This window comes from Lepisma saccharinum, chromosome 20 (assembly GCF_977018435.1).
Source record: "Lepisma saccharinum chromosome 20, izLepSacc3.1, whole genome shotgun sequence".
Classification (NCBI taxonomy): domain Eukaryota; kingdom Metazoa; phylum Arthropoda; class Insecta; order Zygentoma; family Lepismatidae; genus Lepisma; species Lepisma saccharinum.
The window spans coordinates 53,595,876-53,620,654 of NC_139248.1; the positions used below are offsets into that span (position 1 = coordinate 53,595,876).

At 39.0% G+C, this 24,779-nt stretch overlaps 1 protein-coding gene across 1 annotated transcript in view; it reads left to right on the forward strand.

Moving 5' to 3' along the window:
- Nucleotides 1–221: 221 nt before the first annotated feature.
- nmdyn-D6 (nucleoside diphosphate kinase 6) overlaps nucleotides 222–24,779 on the forward strand; it is a 38,365-nt gene continuing 13,807 nt past the window's right edge. Inside the window, exons 1-2 of the mRNA XM_083141485.1 lie at nucleotides 222–566; nucleotides 10,651–10,793. Coding sequence (XP_082997611.1) covers nucleotides 486–566; nucleotides 10,651–10,793 — 224 coding nt within the window. The 5' untranslated portion in view covers nucleotides 222–485. The remainder of the gene's footprint in view (nucleotides 567–10,650; nucleotides 10,794–24,779) is intronic.

The window sequence follows — 24,779 nt, forward strand, 5'->3', positions numbered from 1 at the left end:
TTTTTCTCCCGTATTATTAACGAAAGTATGACGATAACAGGACGTGGTCGACTGTCTAGAATGTTCGTTAATATCTTCGCGACCACTGGACCAAATATCATAGCAATTATCGCATTCATATAAATGCTTCATGTAAAAGAATCAGACGTTGCAGCGAAAACTCCATTTACTTCCATTATAAGCAGACGAATACCAAGCACCGGGTTGTAGCAGAAGACAAGACATGTCGTGTAAAGAAGGGATTACCCGAATTATCCATCTTCGTTCGCAAAAGTACAACATTTATTGAAAGGATAGATAAATGGTGTATAGCATCTCACTTTGGAAGATATGTAACTTAACTCATTAATAGAGTGATATTGCATTGAAAATTAGGTCATCTTTACTTGTCTGATGCTAGTGCGGGACGGGACTACTTGTTTGTCTTACAAACATGTACGCCGCAGACGATAGTTTAAGTTATATAAGTTTGAAATTATTACATAATGTCGGTTCCTTCAAAATTACTACAACTTACTTTAGCCATTGTAAAGTCACATGCAGTTCAGCATCCAGTTGTGAAGCAGGTAATCAAAACCAACTCTTTGATCAAAATGTCGTGACAAAATTATACTTGCACTGTAAGACATCGTGTTAAGTTTTTTATAACTTTTTATATGAGTATTTGCAGATCGCTTATTTATATTTTTGTTAAACTTAGTACTTATTTTTAGGATAACGGTTCCGATTGTTTTATGATTTTTTTAAAATTCTCCTAGCAGAAAAACTAATTGGGGCCGTCGACCCACTGTACCCCCTTGAGAATTACGTCGATTTTTTTTTTAATCGACAGATTTCAACGTTTTACGTAATATAAAAGTGGTTCCAGCGTTAGGAAACCGGAAATAACTGAGATATTTGATCGCAAAGTATGACCGGTAACGGTTCCGATTGTTTTATGATTTCTCATAGCACAAAGACTTATCGTAGAATTTTGGAAATCATTGTCACGAAATTTGAACCTTCCTTAAAGTAATGAGCACTGTTTGCACTCGAAGAAAGTTATTTATGTTTAAAAAAACAACTTAAAAATTACCTTATGCACTTCTCATGGACAAGATATTCTCCGTCGACAAGCGACAGTAAATATCGTAGAAGCGTGAGAATGAATGTAGAAGTAAATCGGAACCTTAGTAGAATGCATTTAGGGACTTTATTTTAATGCTAAGGGAACCAAACCTAACCTGCCTAACCTAACCATGAAAGCATACATTGAACAAAACCTTAAGTATTCGTTAAAACTCCGGTGTATGTGTTAACAGCTGTACATCGAAATCAAACCATATACAAATTGCATTCGTAGTATAATGAAATCGCAATAAAACAAAAATAACTTGGGCCGTATGACCTGCGTAGGCACAAGAAACTCCGGTAACAGTAGTATAAGCCGGAGACACATTAAACTAGTTTGTTTTCAAATAAAAATCATTGCTACTTACCTCATATGCATAGCGGAAGATTTTTCAAGCTGGGGTCACTTTTTTTTTCATGAAAAAAGCGTTATTTTTAACATTATAATCATGGTAAAAATTTACTATCCTTCGGACACCTCTAATTTTTTCGTTTTGTCAATTTTTGACATTCGTACTTACGTATCTGCTTCACGGAACATTCCTGAAGGTGTAGAACATCTAGAAATTGCAAAATAAGCGAAAATAAGGCGTTAGTTTTCGGAATGGAAACTGTCGATTTTCGCGATTTTTTTTGTTTCACAACCAAATATATATATTCCTTATACTACCACGACACCAAATTTTAACTATGTTTGCCTAACCTAACCACGTGCCAATGGTTCGTGGGGCTAGCGTCAATGGTTCGTGGGGCTAGCGTCAATGGTTCGTGGGGCTAGCATCAATGGTTCGTGGGGCTAGCATCAATGATTCGTGGGGCTAGCACCAATGGTTCGTGGGGCTAGCGTCAATGGTTCACAATTATTTCCAATTTCTAGATCCTGATACTAACACGACACCAAATTTTAACTATGTTTCCTAACTTAACAGAACTAACCTATCCACGTGCCATACTAGCTATTTTCCGTCGGAGAATTAATTTTCAAGAAACAACATGAATTTCAGCTATGAAACATTCCCACATCACACAAAACACCTTCCCGATGTTCGACAATGCTACAGGAACTTATTACGGTAAGTAGTTTCTTCTGTAAAAATAAATAAATGTGTCCGAAGGATAGTAAACTAGTACCCAATCGTGGTTCGGCACCCGGCATCTCGTCGGGTAAGTACCTTTTTCTTTTTACACTTTCTGTTCACGATAGCCCCACTATCCATTCACGGGGTCGAGGTATGCCTACGAGGTTAGGTTAGGCCTGTTAGGTTAGGTTCCATTAGCACTCATTTCACCCCTAAATATGTGCTTCATCATCTAAAAAATTCGTCACTACGTTCAATTGCGCATATCCGGACAACATCGGTTTTTCTCAATTTACTCCTTCAGGAAATTTTTGCTCGCTTTGGGATTTACGTTGTTGAATTCCTTATAAAATAAGCTTTCCAACGATATATAACACGTATTCCTTAGGAAAAGGACATAAACTAGAGTCTTACCTTACGTTAGAAAAAAAAACGCTCACACGTCATCTTGTCAAACTTCCACATGGTTGTGTTAACAGACGTAAATCAAAATCGTACCATGTAAAAATTGCATTCATAGCATGTTGAAATCGCAATAAACAAAACTAACTTGGACCATTTTTAGAATAAAGTTAACATGCATTTTACAAAGTTTTGTCAGTATAAACATAAGTTCAGTGTCACTATTCATGGGGGGAGGGACTGTAAAACTTTTGACCGGCGAGAGATTCTATGTTTTCAGTATCTTCTTAGCTTGAATTTACTTCCATTTTCTACTTTGAGATCACTTTTAGGTGTATATTTGTATTGCTGAAATAACCCACACTTATTCCATGTAATAGTATTGTGGATAGGTTGGACACTGAATGGCCATACTGGGTGTTGCCTTCCGACGCTCCAAATTCTTAGAACTAAGCTTATAACAGATGAAAATTATATTATAACCATGAAAATTTGTTTCATTAGAGTGGTACTTGAGTAAAAATTTCTCAAATTATGTTGGGTTATTTCATTCCTGAGATGAAAAATGGGTAACATTATTGTATGAGGGAAACGGATTCCTTCAAATTTACAGGAGAAAGTACTTACGGAAATCATTTTCTTTAGCGTTGTGGAAGTTCCTGAATGTAGATTTGATCCATTTTAATGTGAATGCGTGTTGTTTTCTGCGAAAATCTCTGTTCCAGCCTCGCCGTGTTTTCACTAGAACATGACGTGTCGAGTATTTTTAATTTTTTTTTAACTATGCTTGCCTAATTTAATCTAACCTAACCTTACGGAAAATTGTTTTTGGGGCTAACGTGAATGGTTTTTGGGGCTAACGTGAATGGTTTTTGAGGCTAACGTCAATGGTTTGTGGGGCTGACGTCAATGTTTTGTGAGGCTAACATCAATGGTTTGCAACGTATTAGCATAATTTCAAATCCAGGCACGAAAGTAGATATTTTCCGGTGAACGAGGTTGCAACACTGCATAAATCGACAAAACACTCAGAACGCCCACTAAACCAGTATGCTATCACGGCCATAATGTGTTACAGATTCAAAACAACAAGTAACAGTAAGTACTCGTAAATCTAAGAAATAGACATTGATATGCATTATTTCACTTTAGGAAATGTTCCACATTCGAAAATAACACGTTAGCAATGTAAAGAAGTCCGAAATATATGATTTGTAGGTGTTTCCCTCATACGATAATAGTACCGAAAAATGTATTCTGCTCAGTGCTTGAAGTGATAGGGGATGGATGATATCCCCCCAACTAATGAAGCTTTTTCAACCCCCCCGCTGTCTCATTGTTACCATGTTAAACCATAGGAACAACTCCCGAGCTAACCCCAAGGCTCGAACAAATATTTCTCCAACTAAGCTTCCTAACTATAAAAGTTATTAAATTCTAGTGTGCCACTATTAATATAGATTAAGTGGTGAAGCAAAGCAATGGTTTTGATTTTGATGAAAAAGCCATAGTATTATTTATAAATATTAATATTGATTAAAATACCGGTACTTTGATCATAACAATCCAGACTGGCTAATTGTGCTGGAACTCTTGGAATATTATTAGTATGCAGCGGCGTGCATTCAGGATATGCAAGGTACGCACTGCGTACCCACAACACAGTAAGAAAAAATAAACATTTTTTCGTCTTCATGAAAATTCAACAGTTATCGCTCCGAAAGCAGTTCCACTGCAAGAAATTCCGATTTCCGCAAGAAGACGCTGCTGCCTTCCTGAAGGCAGTACCGAATGATCCCGATTGTGACTTCGGCACCCACCCGATCCGCGTTCCTGCCGATTTCCGCAGAAAGATGCTGTTTCTTCTGCTTGGTACCCTAGAAATTCGAAGGTAACACCATTGGCTCATATCAGCCCCGACCACGTGTTTGGGTCTGCCCGCGCTTACCCTCTCTCTCACTTCTTTCCCGGTTCTAAGCATCGAGGGTACCCAAGATTTTGACAGTGTATGCAGTGTTGACAGTAGTCAACATATTTTTTGCTGGAATGCTTAGCTTACTAGCATTTAGCAGCCATGCGTAGATAGATCACTGTTGGGTTGCAATAAAAATACATTATAAAAAGTGATGCAGGAATCAAGCAGGAGGGCAAGAATATGTAGTGGTGGAAGATCATATTTAATATACGCGTAAACTATCACATATAAAATATTTATGTGAGGTTAAAGTTACACTAGCAAGTTTTTTTTTTTTTTTTTTTTTTTCCGTATAGGGAGGTGAGGACCAGAATGGACTGTCACTGTGTCGAGGGGAAAATATGTGAACAATTTGCAAGTTTCGCACAATTCTCAGAGTATGAGAGTATCTGTTTATCTCCTTTCGGGATCAACATTTCCTTTGAGTCCCATTGCATGGGTGTTGATTGTTGAATGAATGATAAAAGAAAAACATAATAAAGCACAATGCTTACAATGGGATTCGAATGAGCCCCCCTCCCTCCCGCCAGACATTGCAAAGTGATGTACGGTAGTTTAGCTTTTGAAGTGTTCTGGCATGTATGCTGACGTATTTTATACTTGTCCTTAATTATCTCCCTTCTACAAAATACTTTGTCGACTGGCAACTCCGATTCATTCGTCCACAAGAATGCGTGGTTTTCGGGCATAGCAGACTGGACACAACGTACCGTGGGAGGTTGACTTTTGCTTTCTTCTGTCGTGTGAAATTTGCAGCGAGTGTTTCGTTCATATTATTTACATTACAGGATCTCTATTGTTTGTCGGTGCCGTGAAGTGATAAAATAGGGGGACCGGGAGTTATTAACGACATACTGGAGAAGGGATTTTCAGAATTTACGAAAAAAGTGTAAACAATCCGAAATGGAAGGTCTGTTCCTGATTTGGAAAAATTGTTTCAGGCAGGAGTTGTGAAGGATGGTAAGCAGTATATTAAGCATTTTGATTTTTGAGAAAAAGAAAAAAATATCTCTACAGTGTGATTGACTGAGTAGAAAAACAGTGAAACTTTATTGTTGGCCTTATTCGTTGGTTTCCTCTGCGAAAGGTGTGAAATAGTAGAGGATACTGAGATTTATGAAATTTATTACATGAAATTTGAAAGGACGGAAAATGATTGAGCCATTTCCTTCCCGTTCAATGTTCATCGCACTGCATGAAGGAAATAACCAAAGTTGAATTGTTGGACTCTACGTAGCTACTATCAGAATATATTTGCGAATATAAAATATCATACATATATTTTACCTCGTTACATTTGGATATTGATGCAAGGATGAGAAATTTCCCATTATAAAATTGTAGAAAAAAGTTATTTTCTGAATAACATGATGGCCAGGGAGGGCGGGAGGTCTGGCCCCCATAATTCATTTCGGTTGGCCCATGTTGCGTACCCTAGTTTAAATGTCACCACACGCCACTGTTAGTATGTATCTCTGGGAGTGAAGTTGAATCAACAAGTATTGATTGCACTGGCTGTTGCAGGCAGGCACAAAACCATGGGGAAGGTAACTTGGACTCGGGCTATGGGACACGTTCTGGTTCGAGTCTCCTCGGGGTGAAGCGTAAAAACTTTTCCCCCTGATATTTCAGCTTGTGTATGAGACCTGTGGTGACCCACTATCATGAGGAAATTGGGGAGCTACAAATGAGTAGCGTAACCCAGTCATGGAAAGGTGCAACAATGACTGAGGGTTTGTTGTGCCGACCAAACGTAACCCTATAACTGGTTGGATGATTGACTTCCTCCGCTGAGGCATGTGGGAGTGAGGCTGGCAGTCAGTAGTAGGCCCGGGCCCTCATGGGTTATTATTATTATTTGCAGAAACACCATGATTCTGAAGAGTAATGGCAGAAAATAATAATCACATCTTACTTGGGATCATTATTTTTGCAATGATTTTGTATTAATCTTTAGACCACGGTTCCTCATTGTTTATGTAATATACATATATGGGTTTGAATTGATTCCCTGGCTAGATGCATTGATCAATTACCTTATCTTTGTCCTTGTTTTCATGTGTCTCCCATCATTGAAGAGATTTGTTGCTAGTTTTAAATGTGTCTAGTTGATTAATTTTGGACTTCAAGTTGGAGAGGGATGGTGAATACAACTGTAGTAACTCTTATTGGCAATTTGTAATTAGTTTTAGCCAGTATCCACCCCTTTTCTTTAATCCACTTAAAAGTAGGAGAGTACTGAACTAAAATCTCTTACTTGTAATTGCAAGTGGTTTTTCTAGATCCACCACTGGTTAATGGGTTAGAAGGAAAAATAAAGTTACACAATAGACTGATTGATTGGTTTTAGAGCATATAATTTTGATAATTTTGCCCAGTTGTTATTGCTGTGGTCTGAAGGAAGTTGGCAAAGATTGTCAAGAATCAATTGATCTTTCCCAGGATAGAGACAGAGATAAGACTCATGTTGTTTCAACAATAAACTTTTGGGTGTGAGAATTGCACAGGTCCATGAGGAGGACAATAGGGATGATTACCGAACTGCCAAGTTTTTAGATATATTATCATGCCTACTATTTTTAAAGACTCAGATGTTCTGTATTTTATCACCAAGTTTAACAGACTCTAGAATATGTTTTAATATTTGATTTATCCCACTTTGTGCTCATGATAGGCTAGTTGAAACTGGACCTACAGTTTAAATCACTATGCAGTATGTCTCAGAAGGGAATTGAGAGAATAGGTTTTTGTTTATTCCCTTTACTCCTCATATATGAGCCGGCCCCCATGGCAGAGTGGTTAGCACATTGCAATAAGATGCCAGGGGTCCCGGGTTCAAATCCTGGCCTGGGGCATGGATGTTTGCGAGTGTCCATTCATAAATTTCATCACATCATCACTCATCCCCATCTTCGCAAATTAGCCACAAGTGGCACAAAATGCAAAGTAAAATAAACCAAATCAATCAATCAATCCTCATATATGATCCTTCAGTTTACTGTGGCAATAGGAACTAAGATAATGACTAAAGCCCGGATTTTTATGTAATATCAACCCCTAAAATATGTACATAAATATGTAATAAAAATGTCTGAAATATGTAAAAAATATGTAAATTCATAATGAAATATGTACTATAAATATTTATTCCAAACGTTACTTCCTATTTTTGTTACATTTTTTCCTCGCAAAGGGATATGTTTATTTCAAAAAGACTTACAAAAATTGAAGTTACAATATTACAATGCTTACATTAAGTATTTTTTATGTTCTTATAGAGCAAAAATATTAACCACAATTTGAATATATTCAATATTTAATATACAATGTCACCAGGAACCATTCAAAATGTTCAGTAGTAAATTTTCGTTGGCCAAATTTTTCACTCAAAAAGCACTTACAAAAATTCAGGTTACCTTTGATCTTGGGGCAGGCACTGTATTTAATTATTTAACTTACAATATGTTGCCAGGTACATTTCCAAATGTTCAGAAGTAAATGTTTGTCGCCGATCAGATAATATGTTCTTGTACGCAGAGAAACTTCTCTCCACGTCACAAGAAGTAACCTTAGCGTACTTCAGGAGGTGAATGTGGTCGGGAGAAATATCATTGGGAGGGTTAACTGTTGAGAATGCGGCTCACTGTAAATAAGCTGACGTAACCTGGGTTTCTTTCAGTCACTGCGTCAAATTTTCTTCGAGCTTTCTCTCCCACATCTCCTCCAACAGCAGACAGTTTCTTTCTTGCATCCTCATATATATCCATGGCTTCCAGGAGAGGAAGCCCAACAGTTTCAAGTTTTTTTTATGCTTGTATCAATCCAACCAAAATTGCTGTTTATGTATGCCATATCGCAAGCAAGTTTGGTGTCCTTGAAGAGATTTTGAGCAGTGCGTACCGATATAGCTGAGTCCGCCGAAAATGAGTCAAGCACAGATTTCACTTCTTCAAAATGTTCGTTGTAAAACGTACTTGCCGGATCCAAGTGCCCCATCTAGTAAGAATAGGTTCCGGAGGAAGTGGTACACCTGGCAATTGTTCCTTGTAAACTTGCACACGTTGTGGTGCCTTCAGAAACACCTTTTTCGTGGAAGAAATAAGTTAGTTGACTTCCGGGAAATTGCCTCTCACCTCCTCAGCAATGCGTTGGAGAGCATGTGCCAAGCAAGTAAAGTGGATCAAGTTAGGATAAAACACTTTAAGTGCCGTAGCAGCTTTTAACATGTATGACACACTGTCTGTGAACATGAGAAGAACTCTCTCTTCTTGTACGCCATCCGGATACAACAATTTAAGAATGTCATTCACAAATCGTGCTATGGTGGAATGATTAGTACGCTCTAGAACTTTGCATTCAATGAGATGTGGTGTAGATGGAGAATCAGCAATTAGCGTTCCAACAATGAAATTACTTACATACCGTCCCAAAGCATCAGTTGTTTCGTCGATGGAAATCCACACATAGGAACTGCCTACTTCTGCCCTAATTGATTCTAAAGTTTCTTTGTAGGAATGTGGAAGATATCACTTTCGAAGGGTTGACTCGTCAGGAAGTTTACGGCCACAATATTTTTCCAGGAAATCCCGGAACTTCAGTACTTGAATTTTATACCAAGGGATGTTTGCTGCAATCATTGCTTCGCACATTTCCTTGTAAAACTCACTGAATGAAGAATCCTCTTGCATCTGGGTTAGTAAAACTTTCTTGCTTCTTTTCACTCCGTAGTTGTTTGTTTTTCACATGAAGTGAAGTGCGAACATGTTGATCTAATTGAGACTTCATAGTGCACCCAACTTTTTTATCGCACACTCGACAAAAAATAACTTTACCATCCGTAGTAAATGCATCATCGACTGCTATCCAAGATCACAACTTTTGAGATAACGAGGAGGTAGGCGAGCCATTCCAGCTTTCTACAGCTAAAACACTGTTTAAATACTGAGGCAAGCTCTTCTTAAAACTACAATGGTTAAAATGAAAAGGCGACGAAATATATATATACGAAATTCTACGGTTGAGTTAACAATACTTCATTCAAGATTTGTCGCCGCCGGCTGCAAAAATCAAAACGATCACAACAATGTACGGATGAAAGGTAAGTGCCTCTCAGCGTTGTACTTGCCGCCTTCCATTGTTGGTTCTCTCCGTTCGCTGTGTGTTGCTTGCCGCTCCATGTTACAGACTGGAAACTGAAACACTGTCGAATCTTGATGTAATTGTTACGATGCGGCGAATCAACGAACTGCTATGTACGTACAACGAAGGCAAATCGCACTTTTAAGTTACTATATTTTTTTAGACCTGGAAATGGGGAGGGGAAGTGAGAAGATACTTTTTTAACTAGTAAGCCAAAAGTTCATTGGATTTTCCTCTTAAGGACTGTTTTATGTAAAAAATATTTCATATCTTAGGAATATGTAACATTTAGTAAAATATGTAAAAATATGTAATATAAAACTTCACTGTGACATCTCTACTGACGTAATTCGTCAATATATTTTAATTCCACGCTTGTACATATAAAGGAAAAAATATGTAATTACATAGAAATCCGGGCTTTAATAATGACACACAATAATAACCATCTATTCCAGCCATGGACCCCTGTTTTTGCAAAACAATACTCAATTTTTAAAACCTAGAAGTCAGCTTGGTTTCTGTTTATAGCACTACATATTTTGTATAAAGCAGTGGAAGTTTAGAATTGATTCTGAGTGAGGAGAGGTTCCCGACAGAAATTTACCCCTCTTCTGGTTCTGCACTGGATTTGAAGGGGATGGTTTAGTTATGATGAACTAAGTAATAGCTTGTGATTTAACCATCTGATGAGAAATATTGTATAAATAACATGTGTCAGAGGTACCGCAGAAAGTGTTTGTATAAAATTATTATTTCATTATAATTACATTGGCACAGGATATAAAACTATGCATTAAAAAACCTGTTAAGTGTCATGTAAATATAAATTTATGATTAAATATTCAGTGTGGAAAACACAACATTTCGGATAAGTATATTGTTGTTGTCTATGTTACAAACATTCTGATGAAACTAAAGTAATGTTGATTTTCTGCCTCCTAGATTGTGCATGAGAGCATATTGAACAATTCGTTTTACATAGTAAGAACAAGGAGAATTAGAATGAAGCAAAGTCAGGCAGAAGAATTCTATGCAGAACATAAAAACAAGTTTTTCTACCACAGACTGGTGAATTTCATGAGCAGGTTGGTTTTATATTTTTGTAAGCCTTGTACAAATTTGGCCTGATGTTGGTAAAACTTGCAATATTCAATTTTAAAAATTAAAATAAAATATTTATATACTTGTACATCATTATACCACTCTTCAACAAATATGCTACTTTTCAATATATTTTGTATTTGTCATTTAAAGTTTGAAAGTATTTTTCTTCCCTTCTCTCTGTGGTATTTCACGATTATTTTGCTTTGTTTTGTAAGTACTAGAATGTACAATTGAAGATTAGGAACACACAGGAGATGTACTACGTAGAAATTTTCGGCGAAAAATGCAGGACTCGAACCCGCGTCTCTGGCTGGCATACTGTGGCATTGCTCTAACCGTTGAGCTACCGAGCTGGCCTGGCCTCGCCTGATTTTTCGCTATCACTGCTTTACCTGTGTGGAATTGTCTCTGCCAGTGCTACCGCAACGGGATCTGTTGCCTTTGAAACACAGTAGACTTCGACGTTGCCTCGTTCCTCCCAGCGTAGAGATGTTAATTATTGAAGATTAGGCACACATTGGAGATGTACTACTTAGAAATTTTCAGCGAACAACGCAGGTAAAACAGCAATAGCGAAAAATCAGGCAAGGCCAGGTCAACTTGGTAGCTCAGTGGTTAGAGCAATGGCAAGGTATGCCAGAAACCCAGGTTCGAGTCCTGGTCAAGCCTGCATTTTTCGCTGAAAATTTCTACTTAGTACATCTCCTGTGTGTGCCTAATCTTCTCTGTGTTTCAAAGGCAACAGATCCCATTGCGGTAGCACTGCAGAGACGATTCCACGCAGTTAAAACAGCGATAGCGAAAAATCGGGCGAGACCAGGCCGACCCTGTAGCTCAGTGGTTAGAGCAATGACACAGTATGTCAGAGATGCAGGTTCGAGTCCTGGTCGAGCCTGCATTTTTCACTGAATATTTCTACATAGAATGTACAAGTAAACATACTTAATTAATTAGGATGTAAATTAGGATCTTAATTGTACTTACGTGAGTTCTTGATAACATCCCTCCAGCTAGGGAAATCTACACTGCACTCCCCAGCTGATTCTCGCCATGTTAAATGACAGGAACATTACCAGCTAGCCGCAAGGCTTGATCAAAATTCCTCAATAGAACAATTTCCACTTCAAGCACTGTCCTAGATCATGACCATGATGATTGAAATGATGGGAACATTAGCAGAATCAACTACTAATGCTGCTGCTTTACCTACTACTAGTAATAGTTTTCTACTACTACTGCTATTCATCTTGTTACTAATTACTTCTTCATTGTTTCCAGAAGTAATGTATATTTGTTATATGCAGTGACACACAAGGTCTGTTCAGCAAGAGACCAAACTTTAAATGCCAGGTACCCAAATTGGTACTTGGAACTTATTGCAGGGTTGACATCTAGAGACGAGTTTTGGCAACACTGTGCCTCTTGTTGCATCATGGTATCTTCAGTAATCATCAAGCTACTACCTCTGATGGGCACATACTGTCTGTTGGATTTGTGGAAGGGCAGGTGTTACAAAAGCAAATTCCAGGTTTGACATGAACAACTCGTACACAAGCAAGTTTATTTTTTTAAATATACCACAACCTGAAACAAAATTAAGGGTCAGTATTGGACCGCCAATGAACCAATAGAATTTGCTAATTACTGATGATATGAACTCTGCACCAGGATTTTGCCCGGCATCCCGGTGGGCCAGTCCGGCCTTGGATGGATGCTATATTGTTGACAAGGTACACATCGCGTGGTACATGTTCGGAATCTACCGATCTGCAAATAGTTCAATAGTGTGTGTGTGTGTGAGAGAGAGAGTGAGAGTGAGAGAGAAAGAGAGATAGATATATATGCATTCAATAGAAATAATTCACGCCCACACGTTCCTTTCAGCACAAACTTCCTCACAAGTGCAGTGTGTAAGGAAGAAGAAACGGAATAAGAAGGACCTGAGCAACACAAAAGTAGCCATACCATCTTCATACTTTACCATCGAACACATACCACAAATCAAATTACAACAAGCATTCAATTCATAAAATATCGTGGAGACGATACATATCGTCGACACAATACGTATCGCCAAAATATCATGATGATATATATAGTGGCCACGATATATATTGCCGAAATGTCGTGACAATACATATCGTGGCCACGATATATATTGCCAAAATATCGTGACAATACATATCATGACCATGATATATATTGCCAAAATATCGTGACAATACATATCGTGACCATGATATATATCGCCAAAATATTGTGACGATATATCGTCTAGTTGATATCACCGGAACGATATTTTTTCAATATCGCAATATATCGTCTAGACGATATATTGCAGAACACTAGTTGCCACTGGTCCTATACACAGGCCAAAAACCCAGGTAGGCTCGAACCCATGCTGTCCCGCAGTCGGAGCCCAAAGCACAGCACCTTAGATGACACGACCACAGAGGAGGAAATGTATAATATATAATTGACGAAAAATTTGAAGTTTTCAGACTTCTGGTTTTCTATTACTTGTATGCCTGCATTGGTGTTTTTTCTATTTTATCTAATTAATTTTTAATAAAATAAATATACAATAAATTAGAATTGTTGGGGTAAACCAGGTCAAATTTTCAGAATAACCTCTGACTGGCATGAAATGCAAGTCCTTGACAATACATTTTTTTTTTTTTAATTCTGCAGTTGGGTACATGGATAGTAAGATAGAATGGGCGTTAATGAACTGCATACTGTTCATGGGCATTGCCTGAAAATTTTGTAATGAGTTGAATGGTTATTCACTGAATTGTAATCAGGTTAAACGTGGATTGGTTACAATTGGCTTGCTCTGATAACGCACTTCGACACTATTATGAAGTACACACAACAAATACATTTCTATGTTTCACTTATGATATTTACTTATTTGTATGGTGCGTTCAAAATGCACCAACAGTTATCACATCTTTTATTAATGTTAAATCACTTCTGCAATTCGCTGGTATATTAAGGTTCACAATTTTAACATTGATAAAGTAGCACGAGTATAAAAAGAATTCACGTGAATAGTAAAAGTATGTACTATTCAAAAACCTCTTTTTTTTTGCAGTGAATAGGCACGTATGAATTTTTGAGTTTGTTGCTTAAGTTCAATTTCACATATTCTAGTTGTCAAAAGGATAGAGTCAAATTCAAGTGTCGCAGTTACGTAATATTTTTCGTTGTTCCTTCCTTGTAGACACATGATCGTGCAGAAACTCCAGGGAGCGTATCGGAGCAAAACTGTTCAAGGTTCAATGCCAAAAAGTTCAAATCTTAAGTTCAATTGACACCAAATACTTCTCACTTAATTATATTAAATAAAATACTGGTAAAAAAAAAAAAAGGTAAAGTGTTCCCCTGTGCATAGCACCACGCCATGAAGGCGTATAGGGGGTGTGGGGGTAACGCCCCACACTTTCTTGATCCGGTCGTGAGTGGGGGTGATGTGATCAGCATCACGCCCCTGACCGCCTTTACCCCCCAGGGTTTCCCCCAGGTACCCATGTTATTCGACGCTGGGTAGGCGCCGGGGCCGCTTCCACCGTTAGAAAAGTTCCTGGATTTGAACCGACCGGGGAACGAACCCGGGACCTTTAGCATGGTAGTCAGACGCGTTACCGACTGAGCCACCGCGGCCACTAATACTGGTCATGCAAATTATTTTTAAAATGGTACCACAAGATTAAAATAACTGGGCATGGAATTTCAATAAAAATGTCTATCACAAGATTTAAAAAGTTAAAATTTGTTGGTTCTCGAAATTGATCAAATGGACAATTTTCTTACTAATATTTCACGGCATGATTCTTCATTGCAATAATCAATTTTAGTTCATACTAGCAACACGTAACTTTATAATACATGCCAAAAGTTCACAATGTCCCAACTTACGATTATGAAAGGTTGCACAGATACAATATAAAAGCTTGACCCAGTTGAGAAGGAAATACCAATACGACGTTGAACCTTGAGGGAAACGTGACGAACTGTGTTGGCAATTTTTCCGTTGCTTGCGAAGGAGGAAAGGTGAAAGGTGACTGTGGAGACACCTAATGGTATAAATAGCAATGAGGAAAATAACCTCTTAAGGGAAATTTTATGAATGCGAAATTTCCGTGTGGGAAATTTTGACATAATGTAATGGGATGACGTAAAGCGGGACTACAAATGACAGGTTCACGTCATCGCCGTTACACATTACTGTAAAGGGATTATTTTTCCTTACCTTCCTTATTAGCGTTATCCATTGCGAGGGTGTATAATCAGACTGTGTTTTCCTCTTTGACCTCTCAATGATGCCAAGACCTGCATCACATGGTAGGAAAGTGTGGGCTGGGACCAAAAACCTATGCTCTATTGTTTTGAGATCGGTAATGTCCAGCAAGTACATCCGCAGGGCCATTATTACTGAGTGCTTATTTTGTCCAACACAATAATCACTATATACTATTACATTAGACCTGCTGTGAATATCTTCCGGTAGGTTTGGCATCACTACTACTTCACTACCACGAGATGCAACAGATTCTGGCCAGATGCACATAACTGCAGAATCGTCATGACAGAAATGGATTCCAAAGCAGTATGTCCACAACTGCCACAGGTAGAACACAGTCTCGGTGCTGATCATGGGCGTTGGAAGTGCTTGTTCAAAATCCATGGCGATAACTGTTGTGTTGCTGTCAACGTCTTGGCACTTCTTTTTTGCGTTCCTCAAAGACTGGTATGCAGCTTCGGCTTTACAAAGATGCAACTTGTATTCGGGTGGCTTAGGTTCTACATGCTGCATCGAATCACATGTTTTGCATGTATCAGTGCATGGTATTTTAAATGCAATGTTGAACTCATGGTTGAATACATTTCGATATGTGTGTAACTTCACTGGATCAATAGTCTTTTGTTTGCACTCTTCCACATACAAATAATACATCTCCTGCAGGGACTGTGATACGGACGACGAAATGATCCCAATGATCGCCAACTGTCACGAACGCAATGGCAGTGCCAATTGCCAAGGACGACGTGACTTCCGGTCGGACGTAAGTTTGTATACCCAAATATACTGTAGACAAATGAGGCACAGGTGAAGAAAAACGCACAACCACTGATCGGTCGCACGGCAGCTGCTTAACTGGACGCGACGAACGTCTCGACGCTACTGTCAACTCAACCTCTTTCACCGCGGGCGCGGCTCTGCTCGTCTTACCTACCTGCGAGACTTACTATGGCCGTTACGCGCGCTTATTCACGCATGAGGGTTGACCTTAGCTTTATGTAAGACGCAATTCATCTGCGTAATATATATATGTATGTTCATATAACTATAACTGTGTGTTATTTCACTCTCCACTATAGATAGCCTTTCAGTAACATACACACAGAGAGCTGCAAATTATGGTAATCCTAGCCTGCCTCAATCTTCCAAATACCTTATGTTCTAATTTCACCTCGGCTAAAACTCAGACGGCTAAATGGGATACTCTGACCCCTCTCAGGTACGGGCTTGGTGAATAAAGCATTGAGAACTTAAGGGTGTTGCTGGTGAATCATAAAATAAATGAACGACTCTTCTCAAATTTTAAGATTGGCAACTGCATCTTCTGGGAGGTTACTTTGACCTTTCTTTTCATTCATTTTTATCCAGGAGATGGTTTATTTCCAATACATACGAAAGCTTACATTACACTCAAGTTACAATTTACAGTCCATGAATATCCTTAAATTTAAAAGAAATACAGAATCCCCTGTTCGTTAATATTCGATTCGATGAATCCAGAATTCTAATTTGCTGCATGTCTCCACGGGAAAAAAAATCCAAATATGTGTATGTGCAGGGAATAGTTACGTGTGTATGTGCGTCGCTAGGAGGAAGCCGTACCAGGGAAGAGAACCCTGTCGTTTTTGCAACCGAAGACGAAGCTTACGGCCTACCATTCAGTAGCAGACAAAAACTTTCGTTCGTGCCCCTTCCTACAGTATTGCGACCAAAATGTGTCACGAGTATCGATGTTAATACGGGCAGGATTTAAGCAGAATCGAATCTACGGGCTCCACTGAGTACTTGGGATCGAGAAACGTTAATAGGCAGAGCTTGCATCAATATACACGCCAATGATGACATGTCCACTGAAAAACGAGACTTATTGCATTACATGTCTAGTTTTGCTTCCTTGCCCAAATAAGTCTACGTTGAATAAATTTTGAAGAAGGCCAAAATAAAGTTCGAAGATCTGAAATTCTATCATTTATCCGTAAGAATGAGAATATATGGGTCAACAGTGACAAATACATGTCCAATAGGCAGGCGTCATTAACCTCAAAGGATTTCGGCCGATCCTAACCTGTCGTCCCATAACATTATAAATTTCGAAGTATAAATTGTGCTTGGCGAAATACAGGTATCTTTATTCCCAAGTGTCATTAGATGTTCATATCGTAGAGCCGACGCTGATGGAATACGTGTAAACTAAGCTCCGCATTTACTTATATACCTTTCCAATCGATGCTCACTTGTTAAGCATTACGTAATTTGCACAGCGCGACTTGCGACATTTCCAAAAACTAAATACTCATCAATGTCTATATTCACAATCTCAATATCAAAGTTTAACTAATTTCCACGTTGCAGCAAAACCAAATAAAATTGTATAAGGGGAACGATTCATCTCTGATAATAAAGACTAAACTCGAATTATTCCTCGTTGCAACTTGAACCTTATTGAATACGTTAAATTTAAAAGAACAGATTCGATCTTCCCATTGTTGCTAAACGAAATCTATGTCAATCTAAATCATAAACATTTTCTACCGTGAAAGAGCACAGATTTACATATCCAATATTAAAGATTCGGTCAGAAAATTAACATATAGATTGTTACATTAGGCTCCGTTTACACTTTTGTTACAATAAAGGAAATATTAGTGGATTATATAAGTCTAGTAATAATCTTTCTATTTATCAAAAATTATGAAATATAAATGATTACAAATACGGAATATTAACAATCAAGTAATAAGAACCAACTAATATAAAATAACCAATAATAATTAACGGCACATGGATATGAGCCGTGAGGTTCATATCATATGGCCCCCACTTTGAAAATCGTTTCTTGGACGAAATATATATATTTATAAATGAAGGAGAAGAACGATTTACGGAGAATATGCACTATACGAATTACCCTTTCTTCACAAAAAATACTAAATAATACGTAATAATAATACAAAGGAATATTTACAGGTACAGTCATGTACTAAAACCATTAAATATCTATGGGTATTACAAACATACTATATACACCAAATACCTGGAGTGTTAGTCATAACATTCCCTTTAAATTTCAAGGAACTTTCATGCAAACAAGGCCCTTATTGACACAAACATGTTTCATGAGCCTCTTCTTTAATTTGCTACGACTGCCCTCAAACTTAAGTTCTGCAACCATACGGCTAACAAGTTCTTCAAACTTCAGTTGTTTTCCAGCGATTTGCTCGGAAATCTTCTCCTTAAGATTCTGATTAGAACCTTTATCGATTTCACACACTAAAGGAAAATTTTCTTTCGAGTCTACCTCACTGATTTCTTCCATTTCATTCCAAACTGACTCTTCACCAAGAGCACTAAGTTCGTCATAAAGTCTTGGCGATATAGGTAGATCCAGCAACATTTCATCGTCCAGACTAATCTCACTTAAACCATCATCTTCACTTATTCTTCGGAAACATTCCGGTTTTTCTTCTACAGGCACTTGCATTTCCATAGTCTCTATAATTAAGTCCATTCGGGATTCTTTGCGACAACCGCAAAGGTTACACATCTCGATTTCTTCTTCAGTTTGTACCGCCACATCCATTACATCTCTCTGCACATGCACGGCGCCTTGCATCATCGTAGAGAGCAACGGATCTCGACCACCATCTTGAATTCCTATAGAATTCTTGAAGTCTTTAGTGCCAGCAATTTCCTCAACTTCTTTTACGTTTGTCCCAGAGAGTTCTGCGGTTAACGATTTCCTCAACAGGGAAAACTGCAAAGACATCTCTTCTTTCAGATATTTCTTCAAGTCGGCAATTTCCTTTGTCACGTGTTCATGGAGCGAATCTTCCAAAGGTTGGATCTGCTCGGACACAGCTTCTGAAATTAGTTTCTCTGTTTGTATTTCTCTGTACATATCTTTGATATGTTCTAAAGCACAATTATTTAGATGCGTTGTATTATTATACTATTAATATTAACTTAATAATACTCAGCGGTGAACGATGAGACTCGGTGAAGTACACAGACTCCTCTCAGGTACAGGGATAGTGTTAGGCAAAGACAATATTCACAGCACAGAGAAATAAAACCACATTACTGCCGTATGTATAAACTGAAAAGTTTTATTCTTTATTTATTGCAATTATAATGCAACTATACTTGAGACGAAGGCGAGGATTTCGCTTTGTCGATGAATTGACTCAATTAAAACGCATAAAACTCAATGCGTGGCTATCGGCAAGCCTATGATCACATAGACCTAGCTTGCGCCCCGAACTACCACACCAAGAGATAAGCAATGATAACTGAGCCAATATTTGCTCTTTAGCCTTTTATTTCCAAATTAATCTTTAGGCTAACTTTATTATTTGACGTAGAATGGTTGCAGTATTGTGCATATCATCAATGCATGGCTATCGGCGTACCTATGTTCACATAGGCCTAGCTTGCGCCCCGAACTACCATACCAAGATGTATGCACAACACCGAGGAGTTCTTTTTAAGTTTAAAAGCTTCGTCGATCCGTGGCGAAAAAGTGTGATGATTCTTACGCGACATCCTCGCTTTTATACTATTTTCAAGAACACAAATTAAAGTACAGATGAATCATTCACTATCTACAAAAGGATACTATCAACAAAACTGACATCTATACATCTTTAGAAATACAAATTCGTATAGTGCACTCTTGCAAACAAAGATACATTAAATTACCTATAATGTAGCATAAAATACAATAAACGATAAACAAAAGATATATATTACAAACAAGGTGCATTATTACATATAATAACAAAGAAATTACGCTTTCTTTTACAAAAATAAATACATTAGTGACATATCTTCTACTGGTGACGTCACATAAAAATGTGGATCATATCATCTGCCCCTTCCTTTCGGAAACTAAGTTTCAGGAAGGAAGTTATCTACCTGGAGGAAACTTAGTTTTAAAGTACAAATTCTTTCTTTTTATCCTCCGAAAAGCGCACCAGTTTTAGGTTATCCAAGTTAACCTTACCATATAATTCTTTAGTCCTTGGAATTAGCAATGTCACAACATTATTTTCCACTTTGTCCACTAGATAAGGTCCTATCCACAACATAAATAACTTTTGAATGGTCCTATCTAATGAGGAGCTTCAGGAATGGTTTTTAACCATCACGAAGTCTCCAACTGTCACTGTCTTGGCGTTTCCCTTCTGTTTTAAATCCTTCGACAGCTTCTTCTTCTCCCTGACTTGGGCTAAGAATAATTTGGACTTCCAATCCGGTTGGGCTTCTTCCCGTTCGGGCCAATTGAAATGGGTTAGGATCTCTCTGGGTATGGGATGGTTGAAGAATAGTTCAGCAGGTGAATATCCAGTAGTCTCAGAAATGGAATAATTAATTAACCAAACAACTTTTGATATGTATCGAGACCAAGTCTGATGTTCTCGATAACAAAATAAACGAAGTAATCTGACTATCTCTTGATTTGCTCGTTCTACCATGTTCCCCTTTGGATTGTAAGCTGTTGTGCAAACGTGATGGATACCAAGCTTTTTGGTAAATTTGTGCCACTGCTTAGAGGTAAACTGAGCTCCTCTGTCGCTCAGGCTAAACGTAACGTTTGGATAGTGAGCAAAATATCCTCTCTGAAGCGTGTTTATAATTTCTGTGGTGCTGGCAGTCCGTAAAGCATATGCGGGGACAAAACGTGTACCCACATCAATAAGGCTCAAGATGTACTGGTATCCATTAGACCGAGGAAGCTTCCCAATCAAGTCCAGAGAAAGCATCTCATGAGGTTGCTTGGGACTGATATGAAGGGTCTCCTTGAGTATCCCTAATTTGTCTGGTTTACTCTGGGCACAAATTTCACAATCTCGGATGTACTGTATCACGTCATCCTTCATGCCTTTCCAGAAGTATCGTACTGCAAGTCGCTTCAATGTCTTGGATACTCCAAAATGTCCAGCTTCATCATGAATTACTTTCAAGAGAGGTTGCTTCATTACCACCGGAACACACAATTTCCAAAGGGACTGATTGTCTGATCCTCTCTTAAATAAAATTCCTTCTTGAATGCGATAGGAACAATGCAATCTGAGGTTAGGTTCCTGAGAATTTAGAGATTGGAGTAAATTTTTGCAGAATTCATCTTCAGATTGTGCCTCTCTCCACTTGTCGACGTCATCTATTTCTCCTCTTTCGGCCCACAGGTAGTTTATTCTGAATGTCTGCTGGCTATTTTCAGGATGAATCTGGGGTATATCATCAGCAGGATACCGAGATAAAATATCTGCCAGATCGTTTTGGCGACCAGAGACGTATACTATTTTATACTGGTACTGTTGGAGTTTTAGAGACCAGCGAGTCAAACGACTGTTCCAGTTACGGGCGTCTTGTAACCATACCAACCCTTTATGATCACTGTAGATAGTGAAAGGCCTACCTTTCAAATAAACAGCATACTTCTCAACTCCAAAGATTATGGCCAAACATTCTAACTCATGGATGGAGTAATGGCGTTCGTTCTCCTTCAGTTTTCGGCTTGCATACTGAATGACCTTCCTCTCTTCACCATCCATTTGGAAAAGAATACTACTCAATCCTTTCCCAGAAGCATCGCATTGGATACAGAATTCCTGTTCAAAATCAGGCTGTGCTAATTCAGCATCTCTTACAAGTTCATTCTTCAGTAGCTGGAAACTTTGTTCTTCCTCGTCTCGCCAAATCCAACGTTGATTTTTACCTAACAGCTTGGTGAGCGGTTCAGATTTAGCTGCAAAATTTTCAATGAACTTCCGCCTCCAGTTGGCGAGGCCAAGAAATTTCCGAACATCCTTTCTAGTTTTAGGTTTAGGAAATAATTTAACGGTTGAATTTTTGTCTCGTTGGATTTTGATAGCATCTCCAGAAACAATGTGACCCAAGTAGGTAATTTCCTTTTTGACAAATTCACATTTTCGCAGCTTTACAGTCATCCCCACTTCTTGGAGTCGCTGCAACACTTCGTCCAGATGTTCGAGATGCTTGGAGAGTTCTTTGTCGAAAATCAGCAAGTCATCCATATATTGAGTTAGATACTCTTCGGTTTCAGGACCAAATACAGCATGCATGGCAGCTATGAAAATTGACACAGCACTAGAGATACCAAAAGGCATTCGAGCAAACATCCACTGACATCCTTTATAGGAGAAGGCAGTACATGGTTGGCAGTCAGTTTTTACAGGGATCTGTAAATATCCAGAAGCCAGATCCAGATTTGTAAAATAACGAGCACCTTTAAATTTTTGTAAGGCATCCGAAATGGGCTCAACTGAATTTCGTGGAACACGTACAATTTTATTCAAATTTCTGAAGTCAATGCATGGGCGTAATGTACCGTCAGGCTTGTCGACTACAATTGAAGGGTTCAAGTAAGGGGAATTACAAGGAATTATAACACCCCATTGTCTCCACTTTTCTAATTCTTCCTCCAGGAGTTTCCTTTTTGCTATAGGTATGGGATATGGAGATCGATACACAGGTTCTGTGGTGGTGAGTTCAATCTCACACTGGAAGTTTTTAATAGTACCTGGTCTCTCGGAAAATACATCTCTATGCTTCAATAAGACGTCTTTCAATTGGCTTCTACCCCTTTCGCATAAAATCTCATTCGCATTGACCTTCTGCAGAATGTCGTCAGGACTAGCCGTCCACTGATCGACATGGGAATCTTCACGGACATTTCTTACATACGTCCCTTTCGAAGATCCATTATTCACGAGGTCCTGCTCTACCGGAACTCCGTCTACGGTGAGGGATAACTTCTCGCGCTGTAGGTCAATTCCTGCTTCATATTTTTCCTGAGGAATGGGTAGCCCAAAATAAAGTCAGCTTCGAGACCCTTCAAGACAAACATGTCCTCCAATAAATTTCTTCCAGCAATCTCCAGATATACTTGTCTACATCGTACAACTCTAGTTTTGTTTCTCCCAGTGAAATCAGTCAGCCTAACATCTGGACATATTTGTAACTGCAATGATGGCAGCTTCTCTTTAATCATCTTCCAAATGGCATAGCTCATGAGATTACATTCGCTGCCAGTGTCCAGAACACAAATAAAATCGACGCTGGTTACAGTTGTTTTAATTAACGGAGCCCTGGGTAAATTTTCCTTTCTAACTGCCTGTTGTAGTGCTCTATCTAAACTTTGTTCTCCCTCATTGAGAGTCAGCACAACAAAAAGATGATTATCTTCACTATTTATATCGCTGTCATCGGTTCCCAGAGAAGTCCAAGATTTTAGCCCAACCGTGATCGGGAACGAAGAATTCACGTTGGGTGACTGGCTAAATCCGACTCCATACCATTCGGATTAGCACTAGTCGATGGTGCCCAACAAAAGTCTCTGGTTATGTCGACGCTTTGACGTTGCTCGTTCGTCAAACGTGAAGCAGAAGGTTCAAACGGAGGCGCCGTCGCTCTGAAATTACTGGGTTCAGAGGCGTTACGTGAAGAGTCACGGAAATGGTCTTCTGGATCAGATCTGGAACGACGCGGCCCAAGTGCGTAGTTGTTCCTGCCATCCCTTCTAGGAGGATTACGTCGTCTGTTGTAATTGGAATATCCATTCCTCTGGTTCTGCATAACTTGTCTGACTCTGGGTTGTTGGTTTCCAATTCTATTTTGTCTGGGAGCATTTCCCTGGCCTGCACCTTCCCTATTCCACACAGGCTTCCAACTGTCCTGCTCTTCAAGCACCTCGAACCTTTTCAGAAAGTCGGCTAGCTGCCGTACAGTTTGAGGAGAATTAGCTAGACTCAGACTGCGAGCTCTATATGGAAGCTGGGAGATGATTAAATTCACAATCTCAGGTTCTATGTAATGGGCAGACAGATTGTGGTAGGCTGAGTAAATAGACCAGGCATATTCCTCATGCTCATACCGGATTGCTTTAAGTATCGGCGAGATCTCACTGCTGTCAGCTGCCTCTCTTTGGCCTCTTCTGAAGCATATTGTTTGCGAAAACGACGGCAGAAATCAGAATAGGACTTGAACTCTAACTGGTTTGCTCGAAACCAATGCTCAGCCTGGCCCTTGAAAAGCCGAGGAATAATTTCCAATCGGTATTCGTATGGAATCTGCATTAAATCAAAATTGATATTAAGTTCTTTGAAGTATTGCTCAGCATTCTGGGCTTCCAGGTCTCCCTTGAACTTCGACAAGGAATTAAGGTCTGCCATCCTTGGAGTTCCAGTCATTGCTGATCGCCGAGTTGTTGGCGGCGACTCATCTGGCCCGCTCCTTGAATTTCCATGCCTTCGTGTTCGCTTCCTGATTTTTGCTTGATACTGAGAGTCAGAGCTGGTGCTGGAAGAGGAGGAACTGCGATCTTTCTTCCTTTCTAGACGTTTCCTCTTGGTCCTTTCTTCATAAAGACTGTGCCGGGCCCTGTAACCTCTGTCATCGCCCGAAAGACTAAAGGTAGGTGGAACAGCAGACGCCACTTCATTAGCTCTTGAATCAGCAGTAACTCGTGGGCGACAGACTTGTTTGTCTTCTCTAGTTCTCTCTCCACCGGCTCTGTCCATCGCTTCATTTAGTTCAATGTTCATGGTTGGCAACGCTGCACTCTCAGCAACTGCAGACGGATGACCAGCTGTTCGAGATCCAGTTTCTGTTTCCGTTTGGCGGGTAACGTGCATGGTCT